Source organism: Nannospalax galili, unplaced genomic scaffold (assembly GCF_000622305.1).
Source record: "Nannospalax galili isolate Female #2095 unplaced genomic scaffold, S.galili_v1.0 scaffold833, whole genome shotgun sequence".
NCBI classification, from domain to species: domain Eukaryota; kingdom Metazoa; phylum Chordata; class Mammalia; order Rodentia; family Spalacidae; genus Nannospalax; species Nannospalax galili.
This window is the reverse complement of record NW_008333374.1, coordinates 199577-217929: the sequence shown is the minus strand read 5'-3', so window position 1 is coordinate 217929 and position 18353 is coordinate 199577. Positions and strand designations below refer to the sequence as shown.

At 53.9% G+C, this 18353-nt stretch overlaps 2 protein-coding genes across 9 annotated transcripts; both read right to left on the bottom strand.

Annotated features, from left to right (window-relative positions):
- Positions 1-131: 131 nt before the first annotated feature.
- On the bottom strand, positions 132-9149 carry Fxyd7 (FXYD domain containing ion transport regulator 7). 4 transcript variants are annotated; one of them, XM_008828004.3, is made up of 6 exons: positions 8992-9133; positions 5044-5073; positions 2917-2991; positions 2625-2658; positions 2478-2518; positions 132-562 (listed from the first exon to the last, which is right to left on the bottom strand). In XM_008828004.3, exons 1-6 carry the CDS (start codon positions 9020-9022, stop codon positions 540-542), a joined length of 234 nt encoding a protein of 77 aa, XP_008826226.1. In that variant the 5' UTR covers positions 9023-9133; the 3' UTR covers positions 132-539. The 4 variants fall into 4 exon arrangements, with proteins under 4 accessions (XP_008826226.1, XP_008826225.1, XP_017652383.1 ...); XM_008828003.3 differs by having other exon boundaries at positions 2616-2658; positions 8992-9126; XM_017796894.2 differs by lacking the exon at positions 2625-2658 and having other exon boundaries at positions 8992-9132.
- Positions 9150-9306: 157 nt separating this feature from the next.
- Positions 9307-13607, bottom strand: Fxyd1 (FXYD domain containing ion transport regulator 1). 5 transcript variants are annotated; one of them, XM_017796892.2, is made up of 8 exons: positions 12614-12675; positions 12140-12204; positions 11677-11709; positions 11218-11292; positions 10648-10684; positions 9734-9783; positions 9554-9608; positions 9307-9438 (listed from the first exon to the last, which is right to left on the bottom strand). In XM_017796892.2, exons 2-7 carry the CDS (start codon positions 12198-12200, stop codon positions 9586-9588), a joined length of 279 nt encoding a protein of 92 aa, XP_017652381.1. In that variant the 5' UTR covers positions 12201-12204; positions 12614-12675; the 3' UTR covers positions 9307-9438; positions 9554-9585. The 5 variants fall into 5 exon arrangements, with proteins under 5 accessions (XP_017652381.1, XP_008826216.1, XP_029416947.1 ...); XM_008827994.3 differs by lacking the exon at positions 12614-12675 and adding an exon at positions 13462-13607 and having other exon boundaries at positions 9307-9608; XM_029561087.1 differs by lacking the exon at positions 12614-12675 and adding an exon at positions 13462-13595 and having other exon boundaries at positions 9307-9608; positions 12140-12258.
- Positions 13608-18353: the final 4746 nt, after the last annotated feature.

Genomic DNA, 18353 nt, shown 5'->3' with positions numbered 1-18353 from the left:
GGAGGAGGAGGAGGAGGAGGAGGAGGAGGAGGAGGGATACGACAGAGGAGTCAAGTGTGAACAATCAGGGCACAGCCACGGCAGGCCCCCTAGCCCACGGGTGCCCACAGACGACAACACACAGACAGAACGGGGAGAAAAACCAAATGCATATTTATTAAGCTCAGGACGTGGACCCAGAGGGGACATCAGGGAGGGTCCTGGAGGAGGCGACCAGGAGATGCAGGTGGGTGGGACTCAGGGATCCCAGGGGGCTGGGCTGGGGATATACTCCCGGATCCCAGGAGCTGGAGGTCTGAGTCTCTGGGAATAGGATGCGGATGGACTCTTTAGGGGAGCGTCGTTGCCAAGGCCTGGGGAGGGAAAGCGGGGTGCAACGGCTCCGGCCTTGGGGTGCAACGGCTCCGGCCTTGGGGTGAGCGGGGCGGCTCATTGAAGGAGCGCTCCCTGGCGCCAGGCTGGGTCCCCACCGCCTTCACCCGGGCCTCAGGCTCCTGAGCTCCTCCAGGGATAGCAGTGGAGAGTCGCTGCCCAGGGTCCTACACGCCGCCACCGCCAGGGGCTGGGGACAGAAGAAGGCAAGCGTTAGCCACGGGAGCAGGGGGTTGATGGAGGGGGCGGTGAGATGGGATGGGAAGAGCCAAAGTCCAGGGATGGTGGCCCCCTGGCTAGCCCTGGGGAATCTTTTTGTTCACCTGCACCCGGATACTTGGTTCCCACAGGGATGTCTTTGTTGATGTTGTCTGTACCCATCTGGAGCCACGGAAAAGGGGAACCCAGCTCCATGTTGTGGACACCCACCATGTTCTTGTGGTGGACACCCAAGGCCAACCTGGATGTTCCTGGACACTCAGTGTCCTCACTCCCTTTTATACCTCCAAACTCCTTTTCTATATACACCCAGGGCATCCCAAACATCCACCAGGTATCTCCCACTTCAGGCCCACACACTCCACCTTTCTTCCTGTACCACAGCTCTGGGCTAGACCTGCACCCCCAAAAGCACCCTGATGTTCTTAGAGACATGAACCAAGATGTAATTTTCCACCTAGCCCTTCGTGTGTGTGTGTATGTGTCTGTGTGTGTGTGTGTCTCCAAGCCCAGTCCCTTTCTTCCCTAACCCTTTTGCACAAAAATTTTTTTAGGAAACTGGCCTGGTGGCTCACCCCTGTAACCCCCATACTTCAGAGGCTGAAGTGGTGAGGCGGGAGGATGACCATGGGTTAGACCCCTAGGCTAGAGAGAGACTCCTAGAGGAGAGAGTCCCATCTCTGGTGATTTTCTTTTTTCCCCAAGTCTTTAGAAAGGAGGCAGTTCTGCTAAAAATAGGTCAAGATATTTTTATAATTAAAACGAGCCCCTAGTCACAGTCTCCCATGTACACTTATCTCCCACATCCTCCTCCTCCTATTCTATCCTTCTCACCTTCCTCCCCCTCCCCCGCTCTGCTTGCCCCTCCCCCATCACCTTCCCGTCCATGTTTTTTTTAAGATTTTTTTTTTTTACGTTTTTTAATTATGTGTGTGTGTGCGTGTGTGTGTGTGTGTGTGTGTGTGTGTGTGTGTGTGTGTAATTATGTGTGTGTGTGCGTGTGTGTGTGTGTGTGTGTGTGTGTGTGTGTGTGTGTATGTATGGGTGTGTGCACATGAGTGCAGGTGCCTGCATCAGATGACCCTGGAGCTGGGGTTACAGGTGGTTGTGAATCACCTGATATGGGTGCTGGCAGCTGAATTGGGGTCTTCTGCAAGAGCTGTAAACCACTGAGCCATCTCTCCATCCCTGTCTTTACCCATCTGTCCCCACTTCTGTTCCTCCTCACCAAGGACTGGTGTGCTCCTCTCCTCTCCATCCCTGTCTACACTGACCTCCTGCTACCTCCAACCCACTTCTCATTAACAGTTTCTTTTCTTTGAGGCAGGGCCTTATGTAGCCCAGGCTGGCCTCAAACTGGCCTCAAATTTGCTCAGTCGGTATAGATGACCTTGATGCCCTGATCCTCCTGCTTCTACTTCCAGAGTGTTGAGATTATAGATCACCATTCTGGGGCTTCTGGGGTGCTGGGGCATGAACTCAAGGCCTCTGGCATACTAGGCAAGCACTCTATCAACTGAACTACATCCCCCAACAGCACCTCCCAATCTTTAAATCTGTATTCTGTGCTTCTCAGTGTGATTAATCAGATGCCCACCCTTCCCTCTCCCACTTCCTTTTTCCTCCTTCCTCTGCCTCTCCATCCCCAGCTGGACCCTGGGGGAAGCCGAGCACCTGCGCTGGCCTCCTCCATCCCCTTAAGACTCCTCCCCAGACCCTCTACCCCACCCCACCCCCATGCTTGTGTTTCTTTGGAGACTTTGCTCAGAATCCTCCCTCTGAGGCCTCCCCCAGGCTGGGGAATGGGTTGCAAACTGGTGAGGTCTCGGACTGGGCCCCTCCCCAGACCCCCTAAGGACACCTCCCCCATCATCCCCCATGCTCACCTGAGGAGGGAAGCTCAGACTTACAGGATTTGCATGTTGGGCTGCAGAGGGAAAGAGGAGGGAGTTTTAAGAGGCAGCCCATTGACTCCCCAGGCCCTATGTTAGGGGGCCCCACCCGGGTTCCCCAGGCTGCCCCACCTCTCAGACCTGGAGTCCGCCTTCCGGCATTTCACCTTCTTGCCTGTGAGGAGAGACAGCGGGGAGCGATGTGGGGGTGCTGGGATACAGGCACAGGGTGGCCTGCAGGGGCCCTTCCCGGGTGGGAACAGGGCTGGGCAGAAAGGGAACTCTCGAAAGTGGGGACCCTCACAGGTGGGGTACTTGTAGGTGGGGATCCTCTTGGCTAGAAGCCCGCAAAGGTGGAGATTGGGATGGCAGAGGACCCTCACAGGCCAGGGCCTTCGCAGGTGGGGGCCCTTGCAGGTGGGGCGGGACTTACTAAGGATGATGATGATCCCCACCACGAACATGATGGTGGCCAGGGTCATTCCCACGGTCTGCACGGTGGCATAGTCTAAGGGAGACATGAAACAGGGGCACCTTAGGACAGGGCAGCCCTCAGCCCAGCTGCCCACCAGGACCAGCCAGCTGCTGCCTCTTACAGTTTCTCAAAGGCCCCAGAGCTCTATCTGGGCAGAGCTCAGGGGCATCTTCTCCAACACCACCCTCCTCTTCACCACTCTCCAACTTAGCCAGTATGGATTTTCACCCTAGACACTGAGCCTCCTCAGCCACCTCTCCCTGTCCTCATCATAGTCCTGTCTGACTTGATCAGGGCCTGGGCTATTTCAGCAGACCTCTCTAGGTCTTGCTGCTTCACTCCATCCTTCCACCACGGCCACAAGAGCCCTGTCACCCCTGTCAGATCAGCCTCCTGAGCTTAGAGCCATCCTCACTAGTTGTAACAGCACTCTAAGCAAAAACCAAGGTCCTATCATGGCCCCGATGAAAGACCTGGTCCTCAATCCTTCCCAGGCATCTCCTACCCCACTCTTCCTATCAGTCCTCTACTCAGCCGTATGGCCTCCCTACAGTCCCTAGAGCTTGCCAGGTGTCCTGCCTCAGGACCTTAACACCAGCTGTTCCCTGTACCTGAAGGCTCCAATGCACCTCACTTCCTCCCTTACCAACCTGTGCGTTTTATTGAAATATCCTTTTAAAGCCTCATGGTCTCAACTCTTTCCAGCCCCATTTCCTTTTTTATTTTCCTTTGTAAGAATTCTGGGCTTTTTTTTTTGAAGCAGGAAGAAGCTGGGAAGAATCTTCCCTTCGTGCCTTCTCTAGCTTTTCCTTCCTCGCTCCCAGAACAGTCAGGAAATAAATTTTTTTTTTTTTTTTTTTTTTTAATTTTTTTAGACAGGGTTTCCTTATGTGGCTCAGACTGACCTCAAACTCACGACCCCCCTGCTTCAGCCTCCAGAGTGCTGGGAAGAATTACTTTTGTCTCCCATCTATGTCTGACAAACAGGGGAGCGTGAGGTGGAGGGGCAGAAAGGCATGTCCAGAGCCTGGTGCAGGGCCCGGCATGCAGCACGCATAGGTTTTGCACATATTTGCAGGAAGTAGACTGCAGCCCCACATCTGTCCTCAAGCAGCAAACTCTTATATTGTGATTAAGCATTCATCGACAAAATCAACAAACAACCATGCTAATAAGAACAACAAAAACCAAAAAACCCAAGTCATGGCTGGGTGTGGTGAGAGCACCTCCTAAGCAAGCAAGATATCTGATCCGAGGCCAGAAAAGGAGCCTTAGCTCACTGTGTGGAGAGCTGAGAGGTCATGTTCCTGGGAGAAGGAACAGTAAGTGCAAAGACCCTAAGACGGGAAGGACCTCCTATGAGACAAACAGTACGAAAAGGTGGAGGGACAGAAAGTGTTTAGGGGAAACTTAGGCCAGACCTCAGATCTGCTCGACTGAGGGCTTCAGAGCCATGGAGGTGACAGAAAGGCATCATTTCTGTAAATCTTTCTATAGTTTTCATAGGTAGGAACTATTCTTACCCCTTTATTTTAGAAGGGACCGGAGAGGTAAAGCTGCTTGCCTGAGGCCACACAGCTAGGAGGTGGAAAGTCAGGATTCAAACCTCAGAGTCATTTTAAGGCCCTTCCTCATTTACTTCTCTTATGATTTCAGTGTACAATTGTGACCAGAGTCCTGGTCACAATCCATGGAGGCTTTGGGTACTATTTGTTACTAAGGCAGGTAGCAGCCTGAACTGACCAACACTGATATAATGAATGTATTTCCTCTTCTCAAGTCTCTATTTCATCTCCAAAGAGCAAGCCTTAGGTTGGTGTGGATGTCTTCTCAACACTTGCCAATCCCTGTTAACCCTCCCTGCACCAACCAAAAAGAAATCAGGGGCCTAGCAAAGCTACAACCTTTATCTGGGGGCTTATAGGAAGCAGAGGCCCACTCCTCCTCCTCCAAATCTGGCTCTGCCCTCCAGAGACACTGCTGAGGTAAGCCATATACACATGGCCCTGTCACTGGTGGCCCATGTGTCCTGTAGCCACAGATGAAGCCACTCCTCCATCTAGCCCAACAGTATTCAACACTCACCATAATAAAATGGGTCCTTTTCTTCAGGAACTGCAGGCAGGAAGGCAGAGAGACAGGGAAAACATATTTCAACAGTGGCTTTCTTAACCTTTGAGGGCATAGATGGGGGTGCTGACCCAAGGGCTTCTTTATGGGGCTCAGAGAGAAGCCCCTTACTGTGGACAACAGAGCACAGGCTCAAGGTGGAGCGTAAGATACACTTTAGACTCATTCACTCCATCGGTGTGTACTGCTTCCCTGTGTACTATACAGCCTACCCAACTGTACAAGGTAGTCCTGATCTAGACCCCTACGGAGGTCTGATACAAGCTATGCAGTCACACCCAGGACACACACACACACACACACACACACATCTACATATGATACTGGGGGTTAACAGCCCCCAGTCCTGCTAGAGATTACCAGATGTATCAGCCTTCCCTGAAGACTCCCTAAAAGTTCCCAGTCATCTGAGAGCTCCTGAGGTCAGGTCCTGCGGCCACTCTCCCATCCACTCACTGCTGTCACCAAATCCAGTATGGGGCAGCTGTGCTGATTCATATCTTTGTCACTTAAGATCTGAGATTCAGATTTATTCTTGTGATGACATTCTGTGTATCTCTGTAGACATGACTCTCCACCACATGAAATAGAAGACAGAAGATGTACTCCAGTTTCTGTGTGTGTGTGTGTGTGTGTGTATGTGAGAGAGAGAGAGAGAGAGAGAGAGAATCTAGTCTTCCCCTATCTCTCAACCCCCCTGCCCTAAACCCCTTGCAAAGGGCTAGAAAAGCTGGACATGGTGGTAAACTCCTATAACACCTGCATTTGGGAGGATGAGGCAAGAGGACAGAGATCAAGGCCAGCCTGGGCCACATAGTGAGGTCCTGCCAGAAAGAGAGAGAGGGAGCTCAAAACATCCTTCCAGCTTAAGATGTCTACTCTGGAGGGTCGTGGCACACTCCTTTCATCCCAGCACTTGGGAGGTAGAGGCAGGCAGATCTCTGTGAGTTCAAGGCCAGCCTGGTCCACATAGTGAGTTCCAGGCTAGCTAGGGCTACATAGTGAGACAATGTCTAAAAATATAAATATTAAAATTATAAAGGCTGTGTTGTGGCTATTGGCTCCCTCCAACCGTTTTCATCATATTCAACCAGGTCTACAGCCGAATCCTGTAGCATGTGCCACTAGAGAGGGGGCCAAGGGAATGTGAGGGGGTTCCTCTCCCCTCTTCTGGTTCCCCTTGGTGTTGGGTAGGGCCATTTGCTTAGCTCTAGTCAATGAATGTTCAAGATGACTGCTCTAGTTGTGCAGAGATCTCCCCCCCAGTCCACATGTAATACATGTGAGAGATGAACCTTGGTGGTCTTCTTCCATATAGATGTTTGGTACTATTTGTTACCAACACTGGGTGTAGCCTAAACTCATTGATACAGTTGGCTGAGGCAGGACCATAAAAAGGTCTGGTTTTTATCCCCAGGTCTTTGTCCAATCTCTAAAGAAGATATCTTGGGTTGGTGTGGATGTGTCTTTGATATTTGTCAATTGACTTTTGTTGTTGTCAGCAGGGTGTAGTTTGTTTTTGCTTTTGGGAGACTGCCTTGCTATGTAACCCAGGCTAGCCTCAAACTCATAAGTTTCCTGCCTCAGCCTCTGAAGTGCTGAGATTACAGGTGTGCGCCAATACACCTAACTCTTGTCTTCAATTTAGGGACAGAGAGAAAAAAGTACTAATTTTCCATTTGTGGTGGTGATGAAAAAAATAAAGCTCATTAAAGTTTTTAAGAAGTTAATTCTAGGAAGGAAAAGTACTAAACAGGAGTGCAAGGAACACACTCTTAGGGCAAAAGTCTTGAAGAAGCATACAGCTGGCACCTAATGTTTCCGAGTTACCTGTGCCAGGTCTTAGCTTCACCCCAGAGAGTAAGTGACTTTGTCCGACTTGTCTTTGCAGTTAGGCCTGGCATTACAGAAGGCTCACAAAGAAGTTCTGGAGGGAATGAATGAATGAATGAATGAATGAATGAATGAGAGGGCCTCTGATTAGAGGTGACTGCATCAAAAATGGAAGAACTGGACAATCCCACTTTGGTCTGCTGACTTCTCACACATGCGACCTCCAGGTGAGCCCCTGTCCCAGCATCTTCCTGGGCTCCTCTGAGACCCCCTGTTGGTACCTGCTGCTTCTGTGGGGTTTCCTCAGGGTGTGGATAGGTTAAGGGTGGAGCCAGGAGGCCAAAGAAGGAATGTATACCACTCTTGGCTAGTTGCCAAGGAGAGATGAGGAAGGAGGTGGTTGCCATGGCAACCGGGATATCTTGCGAGGTGATGGGTCTAGGCACTCCAGGCTGGGTGGGGTCATATGTAAGGTTTGGGGGCTGGGCCAACCTTACCTCCCCTGGTTTCCCCTGCAGAGGTGGTTTCTGGCCAAAGGCCCCCCCCCCCCCCCCCCCCGCTTCCCAGGGACCCCGACCCAGGCCCAAGATATGCCCACATCCCCTTTCTGCTCACTCCCATTTCTCCCTCCCGTTCTCTGGCAAGAGCTGGACCTCCCTCCTCTTCTCTCCCCCAACAATTCATTAATTCATTTCCGTAAGCTGCCTGCAATAAATGCTCCGGGTGCTTTTCCTCCCCTGGGGTTTCCCACGTCCTGCGGTCCCCTCTTAGGCTGTGGCAGGGAGCAGGAGATTGGCGAGGCGTCTGCCCTCCCACCTCTGCCCGGCTGCTAACATCGATCCTGCTAACCACCACCTCTGCTAAAAAGAAGCCCTGGGCTCCGGCCAGACCCGCTGGCTCGGCCCTGCCCCCTCTCCCAGGGGTGGCTCCCAGCCTCTGCAGCCCCTCACCCCCGCCCTGCCTGGGATTCTGCAGCTAAGGCTCGGCGCGGCAGCCCCCGCCTGCTGGGAAAGGGGGAAGGGAAAGCGCCATGAGAGTGGAATTGGGGTTCCCTCCACCGCCAGGGGCTCTGTAACATCCCGGGTCCTCTGCCCTGCCCCCAACCCGGTGCAAGCAGGGCTCCTCTGCAGAGGACCGCGCAACAGAAGAGGCGGCCAGGGGGCCACGGCTCCACAGCGCCAGGGAGTGTTTAAGCCGGTGCATGCATATCTGGGTTAATGGGTGCGAAGTGTAAATCCTTTGCGGCTGGATGCGGGCGGGATATGAGCGTCTCCAGGATGGAAACCAACCGTTACTGCTTGTGGACTGGGAAAGGGGGAGTCCTCCACATCCCACCATGCAGGTTCACTGCAGTCCTGCGGCCCCACCCGGTACCCCCCTTTCCTCTTGTCTTAATCTCTCTCTCTCTCCTTCTCTCTCTCTCTCTCTCTCTCTCTCTCTCTCTCTCTCTCCTCTTCTCTCTTCTCTCTTCATCTGTGCATCTATCTTTGTGCCTCTGGATCGCCTGTCTCTCTCGGTCTCTATCTCTTTCAGGTTTTTTACTCCGTCTCATACCATCACCGCCACCACCACATCAGTAGTCCCTCCTCCCCTCTGAACCTGCCTGTCAGGGAGTTCAGGAAATATCCACCCTAGGAGGAGGAAAAAGGATAGCGGCCCTTTTCCTGGTCCACCTCAGGGTCTTGAAATCTTCCAGAATCTCTCTGGCTGCAGACCACTCCCACCCTTAAATCCCATCTGCTCCCACCCTTAAACCCCAGCTCTTCTGGTTTGCTTCTACCGCTGGGCTGGACCAGTCACCCGGTTGCCATAGCAACCTGTCCGAGCATCCTTTCTCCCGGGACTGTCACTCTCTCACCATAGGTCCCGCACAAGGAGGATATCGCCAGGGGAGAGGGTGTATAAGAACCCCGTCATGGGAGTCAAGGAATGCGCTGCTTCGGGGCCTCCCTCTGGCCATGACAGAGACAGACTTCTCCTCTAGCCCCCCACTCTTTCAGTATGGGAATCTTCCCCTGATCCCGGATACCCCACCTCCACGCAGGCACCCACTTCCCAGTAGACGCTCACCGTTTGTGGGGGTCTGGGTTGGGGTGGCCATGCTGAGCCGGCGCAGGGGCTGCTGAATGCTGAGGATGCGAAGGCGCGGCTGCAGCAGCTGGAAGCCGGACAGACTGATGTGGGGAGGAAGGTGGGGGAGCCTTGGGGGGGCTGTAGCCAATGGGGGCCCGGGGATCCCGCCCCGGTCCAGGCCATCCCCCTGCCCCCGCCCCCGCCTACTGCCGAGGTCCCCGCCCCTTCCCTAAGGGTGGGGCCGCCCCCTGCCCGGGCTTAGGGGGTCTTCCCTGCTTTCGCGCAAGAGGCACTGAGGGTCACACAGCGCTGTCAAGAGGGAAAAACAGGCTTTATTGGAAGTCTGGGTGGCAAGGGTGCCCCTGGGTCAGGGCTAGGGCAAGGGACCGTTGAGGTGGCCACAGACACGCAGGGTGGGGGGAGGCGTCAGGTGCCATGGGGGTCCTGTGGGAGTGAAGAGGATGAGAGGCAACAGGGACCCCAAGACCTCCTCGCCACTCTCCCACTCTGGCACTGCGCCCCCTGCCTCCCTTCCTCTCCTGCCCATCAGCTTCAGGACCTGGCTGAGTTCCTTCGAGCCAGGTGGTGCCTCTACCGCCTGCGGGTGGACAGACCTGAGGGAGACGGAGAGTTCGGGTGTCAGAAGGGGTACCCCCGCCAAGGCTCTCCTTCTTGAGTCCAAGAAAGGGGGTTCTTGGAAACAGGTCCTTCCCAAAACCCGCAATGTCCCGGAACTCACGGCGGATGGAGCTGCGGAAAGCTCCCTCTTCTTCGTCAGGTTCCCCAGTTCTGGAAAGGGAGATACAGAGGTAATTCAGATGAACCAGGAGAGGCCGCCGCTTACAGGAAGTCCCCCTGTGCAGGCCTTATTTCCCGCATCAGTGGACTCAGGGATGGACAAGATCCAGGAGAAACCGGGAGTAGCCAGGAGCTACTTGAGGGTGGGTGCGGCAGGAGATGCTCCCAGGAGGTGATGGTGAGGACCTCAAGGGGGGGGGGCAGGTTGTTGGGGAGGGGATTTGACGTTGGTGGAGGGGGGACAGTCACAGGGACTCAGGAGACTGTCCCTTTGTGACCTGGACTGGAAACCCAGAAGACTCTTCGTCCAACGAATGACCCTAAGTCACCTTACCTCCCTGTGCCTCAGTTTCCTCATCTGCAAAATGGGGTTGATGACGGTCCCCACCCCATAGCCGTATTGTGAGGGGTAAGTAATAGAAGGATAACAGCGCCTGGCGAGCGGTGCACCTCAGGGCTCCTTAGGGAGTTTGTATGACGGCATGTGTGATCGTTTTAACTCGCAGAAGGTATGCCTACGTTGCCTGTGCTTTAAAGGTTTATTTCTAGATGAAGCGCGAGGAACAGGACTAAACTGGGCCGCCCTGTGAGGTGATCTCATTTCAGCGCTGCTCCGCCTTACCAGGCTTTTGAGTTTCCATCTGCGGGGCTGCTGGGAGACCAGCGCCGCCACTGGCTGGGCGCTCGGCCAGGCAGGGCGGGAGTTCTACCATCTTTTCGGCCCACGGACCTGGCTTGGGGCTTGGCACGCACTAAGTGCTTAATACACATTTGACTGCAGGATGGGCGGACTTCCTTGGCTCCCACAGCCTCTGCACAGCGGGAGCAGCGAGGCAGGACCGAGGGACCGCTTACCTCTGCTGCTGGTTGAACTTGCACCTGCATCTCTTGCCTGTGGGATGGGAGGGCAGAGGTGGAGGTTTCCTCCGGTCCTTCTCGCATCCCCAGGCTCTCAAGCCGCAGATCAAGTTGGGGAGCAGCCGGCAGCGTGCTCGGGGGCGGGGCCGGAGGCGGGGGCGAAGCCGGGTTTGGGCGTGGTTAGAGGTGGGTGTGAGATGGGACGTGATTAAAGGCGGAGCAAGGCTGGGGCGGGATGTGGCTAGAGATGGGTGGGGGGTGGGGCGTGGTTAGAGATGTGGGGTGGGGCGTAGTTGGAAGCTGAGAGAGGCCGAGGTGGGGGTTAGAAAGGATCAGGACAGGGTGTAATTGGAGACTGGGTGTGGTGTGGGTGGGAGATGGCTGGAGAGAGGGCGGACTGTGGGGGCGTGGCTGGAGGCGGGCCGTGGGTAGGGTGTCCTATGAGGGGTGTGGTTGTGGGCGAGCTGAGGCGGTGCGTGAAGGCGTGGTTGGAGGCCAGGCATGGGCGGGGCGGGCTGGAGACCCGGCCTGTAGTGAGGGGGGTTCCTGGCTGGGGCAGGCACTCACTAAGAATGATGAGGATGCCCAGGATGAAGAGGATCCCGGCGATGGTGAGGCCGCCGATCCTCAGGGAATGGTAATCTGTGGGCAGTGGTGAATAGGGTGAGCGCAGGGGAGAGGGGAGAGGAGTGGAGGGAGGAGAGAAAAGGGGCCCGCGGAGGAGGGGTGTGTAGGGCTGGGAGGAGGAGAGGGTAGGGCGACAGTAGAGATGTGTGAGGAGAGAAGAAGGCAGGGCGGAGGAAGGAGGTGGGGAAGAGGTGTCAGGAGGAGGGTGCGGAGGGGAGGACAGAGGGCCACCTGCTACTGAGAGTCCAGTTAAAATGAGACAGAAAGACCAAACAGACAACCAGAGCAGGAAAGAGACTGGAGAATGACGGAGTCCAGAAAGAGATAGAGAGGCACGGAAACAGACAGAGACACAAACACCCAGGCCCACCCTCTGAACCCCACAGCATCCCCCCTCACCATAGGTGAATGGATCAGGTTCCTGTGGAGCTTCTAGAAGGAAAGAGAAATATCACGGACTGAATATCTACTGGGGTCTGGGACAGGGAGGTGTATAACACCCTTTGGGGGCTCTTCCTACCTTCTTGACCTAGGAGTTTGGGTCGGGCCCTAGGTAGGTTGTCCGTCTAGTCTGTGTCCTAGTGTCCTCTCACACTGGCCCACAATCTCCATATCTTACAGGCTGTCATGTTTCCAACAACCAGGGAGCCAGTTTTCATCCACCCACCTCTGCCTAACCCAGGCATCTCCCTCCCTCTGTCAAATCTTAGCCATGCCCAGGGCCTGTGTGGAGATCCCTGATTTTCTGTTACTTCCACAAGCTCCTTTAGCTTGGGGTCTCCCACTTGATTTTCTCAGGGGCTTTCTTCTATCTCGTCACCCTCAGTCTGAGGAGGATAGTGGATGCCTCCCATAGACTCACCTGCATTGGCCACAGTGAGGAAACCCACGCAGAGAGCCAGGATGTGGCTGGGAGATGCCATTGCCCTGATCAGACAGCCAGGATCAGGAAGTATCCCTCATCCTCTCCCATAGAGGGTCCTGAACCCATGGGGTTAAATCAAGGACAGTCTAAGGACTAAATCCCGAAAGGGTCAGGCACTCAGCTTAGTTGCCTGAGAAACGGGCACCTGCCCCCTGCTCCATGGGGACCATGTCATCAAAACAACTCCAAAACGGGGGTCACGAGACCATACAACATACGCAACAAGGAAAAGGGTGAGAGGGCACCCACAGGGCCTCCCACAGACCGCCACCTCCCCCAGCAACTAGATCCCAGAGTTTCCAAACCTACCCTATAAGGGAAGGCAAGTGCCTCTGGACACAGGTGGGAACACTATGAGACAAACAGGGCATACCCCAGCCCCCCCCACCTCCATCAGAGGCCTCATTGTACCCGCTGTACCCGTGCAGTCCCCGCGGTCCTGCCCTCGGCTGCCTGCCTGTTCTCTGCCTGACCCTGGGTATAAATATCTCCCACTTCACCCTGGAGGAATTTGCCACACACAGGCCACCATGGCAACAGCTTTCCTTCCCCCAGTGGCTTGGGGGGTCATGTACAACCCTGCTGGGGGAGCCACATCCCCACAGGCTGCCCCTGAGGGCTGGGCCACCCCTTCTCTTTTCCTGGAAGCTCTGAGAAAAGGGGGGAACAGCCCCTGTGCCGGCCCTTGGATGACATCTTTCATAACAAGACGCACTGGGCCAGTGGCAAGAAGTCTGTGCTAGTGGGCCCGAGAGAAGACAGATGTTTAATTCAGGGACACACGCAAGTGCACACACATAGGCACACATACCGCACACGCACACACAGAGGCAGGCTCTCACACACACAGGTGCGCACACACATACACAGGCTCACACACAGTGTACACATACAGGCGTACACACAGGGTGGATCATGGGGATAGACAACAGCCTCTGTCCAAACTCTTTGGAGATATAGAGGGAGTATGGACATAGGCACCATCTCCAGGCCTCCTGTGCCCCCAAACTGTGACACAAGCAGACCTACACATGAGTGTCCAAGCCCCACACCCAGTCAGGGGTCTCATACAACAGCAGCAGAGAAAGGAGGAGTCACTTGCTCCCTCCCGCCCCTTCACAACCCCTCTGTCCCCACACTCTCCTCCCCCTTAGGTCAGGCCTGCCTGAGAAGCCATGGGCTGGCCACTCCTGTTCCCAAAATAGGCCTCCCAGCTTGGAGAGGGGAGAGGCCTGGAGATAGGGGTGGGGGACGCTCACCCCATTCACGATGTCCCCTGCTGACAGAAGGCCCCCAAATGTCCGGCTGTACCCCTGGGGGCTGAGTACTTTGGACCCCCTGGCCCAGAACTGGATGCACACCGCCCCCGCAGGCTCCCCTCCTGGCCCCACCCCACCCTTGCCCTCCCCAACCAGCAGTTGAAACTGGAGCCCTGACTGGAGGGGGGCCAGGGGGCGGCCCCCAGCCCAGACCGCCCTGGCCTGCTAGGTTAACTCTCTCAGCACAGCCCCAGGAACAGCAGGCGACTGCTTGTGGGCTGGACTGTGGACACACAGACACACAGACATACAGACATAGGAATATAAGCCTGCTTCTGGGCCGGGGTGGGAGAATGGTTTCTGCTAGGCTTCCTGGAAATTGGGCCCAGCTGGGGCCTAAGGTCATGCAGCCTAAGCACTTTGGAGCCCAATGACCTCTGACCCAGTGCTCTGCCAGCCTTTGACAGCTGGGATTTTTATTTTTATTTTAAATGGTGCTTTTACTGCACATGTATGTTGTGTGTTATTGACTGAGGTTCACCAGGAATGCAAGACGAGAGAGAGAGAACCAGTCATAGACACTCAGCTAGCTCCTTTAACACCTGACATTAAACATGATTAGTGCATTTGTGTAATGTGCGCACATACACTTCATATTAATATTTACGCAGAGAGACAGTCAGGACATAACCAGGCTGGGAGTGGTGGCACAGACCGTTGATCCCAGTAGTCAGGAAGCAGAGGCAAGAGGATAGAGAGTTCAAGGTCAGCCTGGCCTATAGACTGAATTTGAGGCCAGCCTGAGCTATATATAGAGAGACTATCAGTTCATAAAAAACAATAGCGGGGCTGGAGAGATGGCACAGCAGCTAAGAGCACTGGCTGCTCTTGCAGAGGACCCGGGTTCAATTCCCAGCATCCACATGGCAGCTAACAACCAGTTCCAGGGGAGCCAACGCCCTCTTCTGGCTTCCGCAGGCACTGCATGACATGGGTTCACTGACATACATGCAGGCAAAACATTCATACACATAAAATAAAAATCAATTAATTAAAAATAGTGAAACTGAGCCAAGCGTGGTGGCACATGCCTTTAATCCCAGCACACGGGAGGCAGAGGCAGGCGGATCTCTGAGTTCAAGGCCAGCCTGGTCTATGTAGTGAGTTCCAGGGCAGCTGGGGCTACAGGGAGACCCCGTCTCAAAAAGACCAAAAATAAATAAATAAATAAAAATAGTGAAAATGTCATTGTGGTGTCTCTGTCCACTCTTTACACATGGTCACACACCATCAAATAATAGCCTACAGGAACTCATTTAGAGACAGACTCCCGGCCAGCTCCCCTATGCCAGCTTCAGGAGGTGAAGGCCATGAACTTGAGCACACAGGAAGCAGGTGGACTGTGGAGACTCCTCTTCCTCACGGCTACCAACACACCCACAGTGAGTGCATACCCTCTGCATGGGCCAGCAATACACAGCTGTTCATACAGTCATGGACATACAGGCCCACACACTCTGAAGCCACGTGTTTAACTTTGAACCTTCCATTCCCTAAGCTTATGTAGCCCTACCTAATGATGCCATGATAGGAAACACTTCTGACATTCTCATAAACCTGCCAGGTTCAGAGACCCTGGAGACAGAGAAACCAGGGGTCAGGTGTGCACTTAGCACTCTTGGTATGACCTTGGACAGCCCTGTGACTCCTATGTCTCTCAGGTGTCCAGGTTTGCTATAAAATGGAGAGATTATCAAAGCTTAGAGTTCTGTGAACTTCGCAATACTTTATCAACTCCATTTTAGAGAGTGAAAAACTGAGGTCTTGCCAAATGGAGCTGATTCTCCTGAAGGCCTCTGGTAGTCGAGGGCAGAAATGCCTCCAACTTTAAGCAGACAGCAGCAGCCTAGACACCATAACTCTGCAGACCAGAGTTAGGAGTGCTTGCTGGAGTTCGTGTCCAGGCATGTAGTGCATGTCACAAGCACAAGCCTAGCTCCAAGGACCCAGTGGCTCCACAGGCTTCCTTATCCCTCGATGAGTCCTGTCTCTCAGCCTCTGCCATGGTATCTCAACACTCCTGGGGTAGGGTCCCCAGCCAGCCCTGGTTAATGATAACCCCAGTGTTTAGGCAGCACCAGGGAAGGGGACAAGGGAAGTAAAGGAGTAGGAGGGAGGGGAGCACCTGGCCAGCTCTAGGCCAATCTGGCGTCTGTTGCTTACAACAGGGTGACTCTGGCATGCTCAGCAGCCCAGGGTGGAGCAGCTCAATCCTTTCTCCATGTGTGATGTTGGGCAAATGACAGGCTCTCTGGATCTCAGTTGTTTCTTTCATAAAAAAGAAAGAATAGTAGTATTCCCCTTAGAGGGAGATGGTGTGATTATCCAGAACAATCCACACAGTAAGTGACCCCTGTCCTCGTTGTTAGCTGCCATATGGGTGCTAGAAACCGAACTCTGATCCTCTGGAAGAGCAGCCAGTACTCTTAACCCCTGAGCCATCTCTTCAGCCCCTCCCCCTCCATTCTCATTGTCAAGGTCATCTTAGGGTAAACTGGAGTGACAATGGGTAGGTGGAAGTGGGTTCAGGCCTGTCATTATCCCCTCTGTGTCCCAGCACTAAGTTCTTTATCCACACATTTTTGTTGTTTTGAAACGTCTCACACTGTACCCAAGTTGGCCTCAAACTTATGATGTAACCCAAGTCTGGTCTCGAACTTTCAGTCCTCAAGAGTGCTGGGATTCCAGCTGTGCACCACCATACTCAGCCTTTACCAGTGCATTCCCGGGGATGTGGGCTGGGGATGTGGCTCAGTTGGTAGAGTGCTTGCTTAACATGCACAAAGCCCAGGGATCAATGCCCAGCATTCTGGAGGTGGAGACAGGAGGATCAGGCTCAAGATCATCCTTGGCTCATAGCAAGTTTAAGACCAGCCTGGACTACCTGAGACCCTGTTGAACCCCAAAAGAGGGGCTGTTTTCATGATCTCATTGAGCCCTCTCTTCAGTCTGGGGATGGGGGCATGAATACACCCATTTGACAAATGGGAAAACTGAGGACCAGGGAGGTTGAATAACTTGCCTGAGGCTACACAGGGCTGGGCTGAACCCCAGATCTGTTCAGCCCCTTTCCTTCTACAGGTGGGAGGGTGAGCATGTACATCAGCCTCCTGCTCCTAGGCAACAAAACATCGCCACCTGCTGGTTAAGGCTAGGGCTGACTGACCCCACCCAGCTCATCATTTAAATGCCTCATGCCTCAGTTTCCCCATTTTCAGAGCAGAGATTGGGAAGCAGGAACAGTAATACTTGCCACCTCAGAGGGCTGCTGGGATGCGAAGACTGTACCAACCCATAAAGACCGGCACACAGTCAGGCATGGTGGTGCCTTCTGTCCTCCCAGCACTTGGGAGGCTGAATCAAGGGAACAGTGAGTTTGAGGGTAATCTGGGCTACAGAAAGAGTTCCAGGCCAGTCTCAAAAGCAAGCAAATGGGATCAGCGAGATGACTCAGCAGGTAAAGGTGATCACTGTGCCAAGCTAGATGACCTGAGTTCGATTTTCAGGACCCACACGGTGGAAAGAGAGAACCGATTCCTGCAACTTGTCCTCTGACCTGACGCCTGTGTTACAGCCTGTGCCCCTGCCCCCTGAACAATAAATAAATGAATGTAAAAATAAAAAGGGACAGGCAAACAAACAAAAAGATTGACACATAGCTTGGCAGCAGGAGGCAGGGGAATGGGACATATTACCAGAATGTTAGGTTGGGTAATGTGTGATTTATGAATTTTTCTTATTTAATGGAGAGAATCTATTCAGGTTTCTAAAAAATTATTCCAAATGAAAACAGCCACTTGTCTGTATAGCTATGAATTCTGATCTCCAAAGAAAGAAGTCAATGTAACACACAGGGGCTGGCTTCCTGGATCTGAACCCTAGCTCAGCCTCCAATGTGGCGGTTACCCTGATCTCCTGCCTCCCCTCCTCAGTTTCTTCAGCTGTGATTTAGCCTTGAGAACAGAACCAGTCTCTGAGGCTTGTGGAAAGATTAGGATGCTGTTAGGTGAAATTTCTGGGAAAAACTTGATAGAATAGATGAGGGAGAGAGAAGGGGCATCATTGCTGTTATGGTGGATAGTCTCCATCCTGATTGGGTGGTGGGCATTCGTTAGGGAGGGAGATCTGCCTTTGGGGCAGTGCAGTGGTCCTGCTGAGGGTGACCACCAGGGGGAGCAGCTGGACCAATACTGGTCTGGCCTTGCCGTGGTGACAGCTTGGACCACACCCTCCAAGAGAGGGGACTGGCTGGGAATAGCCAGGACATCCCCATCCCCCAGTGGCTTCTGCTCTCAGCCCCTCCCATATGCATTTAACAGAGCCATCTGGTCCCCACCCTGGGGACATCCTTCTAATACTCCCGGACTGGGGCTGAGTGGGGACTCTGAGGAGGGGACTGGTTGGGAGTGCTCAGGGTGGCTCCAGCCCTTAGCAGCCCCACCCCCCCAAAAGGCCATTCAGTCCTGGCTCTAGGCCTGTTCTTCCTATGGCCCTTGACCTCCTCCTTCCTACCCTGCCCTGCTGGGCGCATCCCCAGCCACAGTAAATCCCTTTCCCAAACCTTCAGGGACAAGGAGTGTGGTAGGACACATAGAAAGTACTGGGCACTGGAAAGGGGGCAGGGAGGTGAGAATTACAGACACCAGGCGGAGGGAAGGGGACACACACACACACACACACACACACACACACACACACCCCAGAGACATAAAGAGGCCAAACCAGAGACAGAGAGACAAAGACATAAATAGATTGCAGCCAGTGGGAAACAGAATAAAGGAAAGAGAGAGTGACAGAAAAATCCCTCAATCCAGATACAGGGAAGAAAAGCT

Coding starts and splice junctions, on each gene's coding strand:
- Fxyd7 (XM_017796894.2), bottom strand. CDS start 9,022: ATGGCCACCCCAACCCAGACCCCCACAAACG. Junction 2,519..2,916: donor GGGGATCATCATCATCCTTA/GTAAGTCCCGCC, acceptor TTCCCTCTGCAG/CCCAACATGCAAATCCTGTA. Junction 563..2,477: donor GTCTGAGCTTCCCTCCTCAG/GTGAGCATGGGG, acceptor TTCTGTCCCCAG/CCCCTGGCGGTGGCGGCGTG.
- Fxyd1 (XM_008827994.3), bottom strand. Junction 10,685..11,217: donor GGGCATCCTCATCATTCTTA/GTGAGTGCCTGC, acceptor CCCATCCCACAG/GCAAGAGATGCAGGTGCAAG. Junction 9,784..10,647: donor AAGTTCAACCAGCAGCAGAG/GTAAGCGGTCCC, acceptor CTCCCTTTCCAG/AACTGGGGAACCTGACGAAG.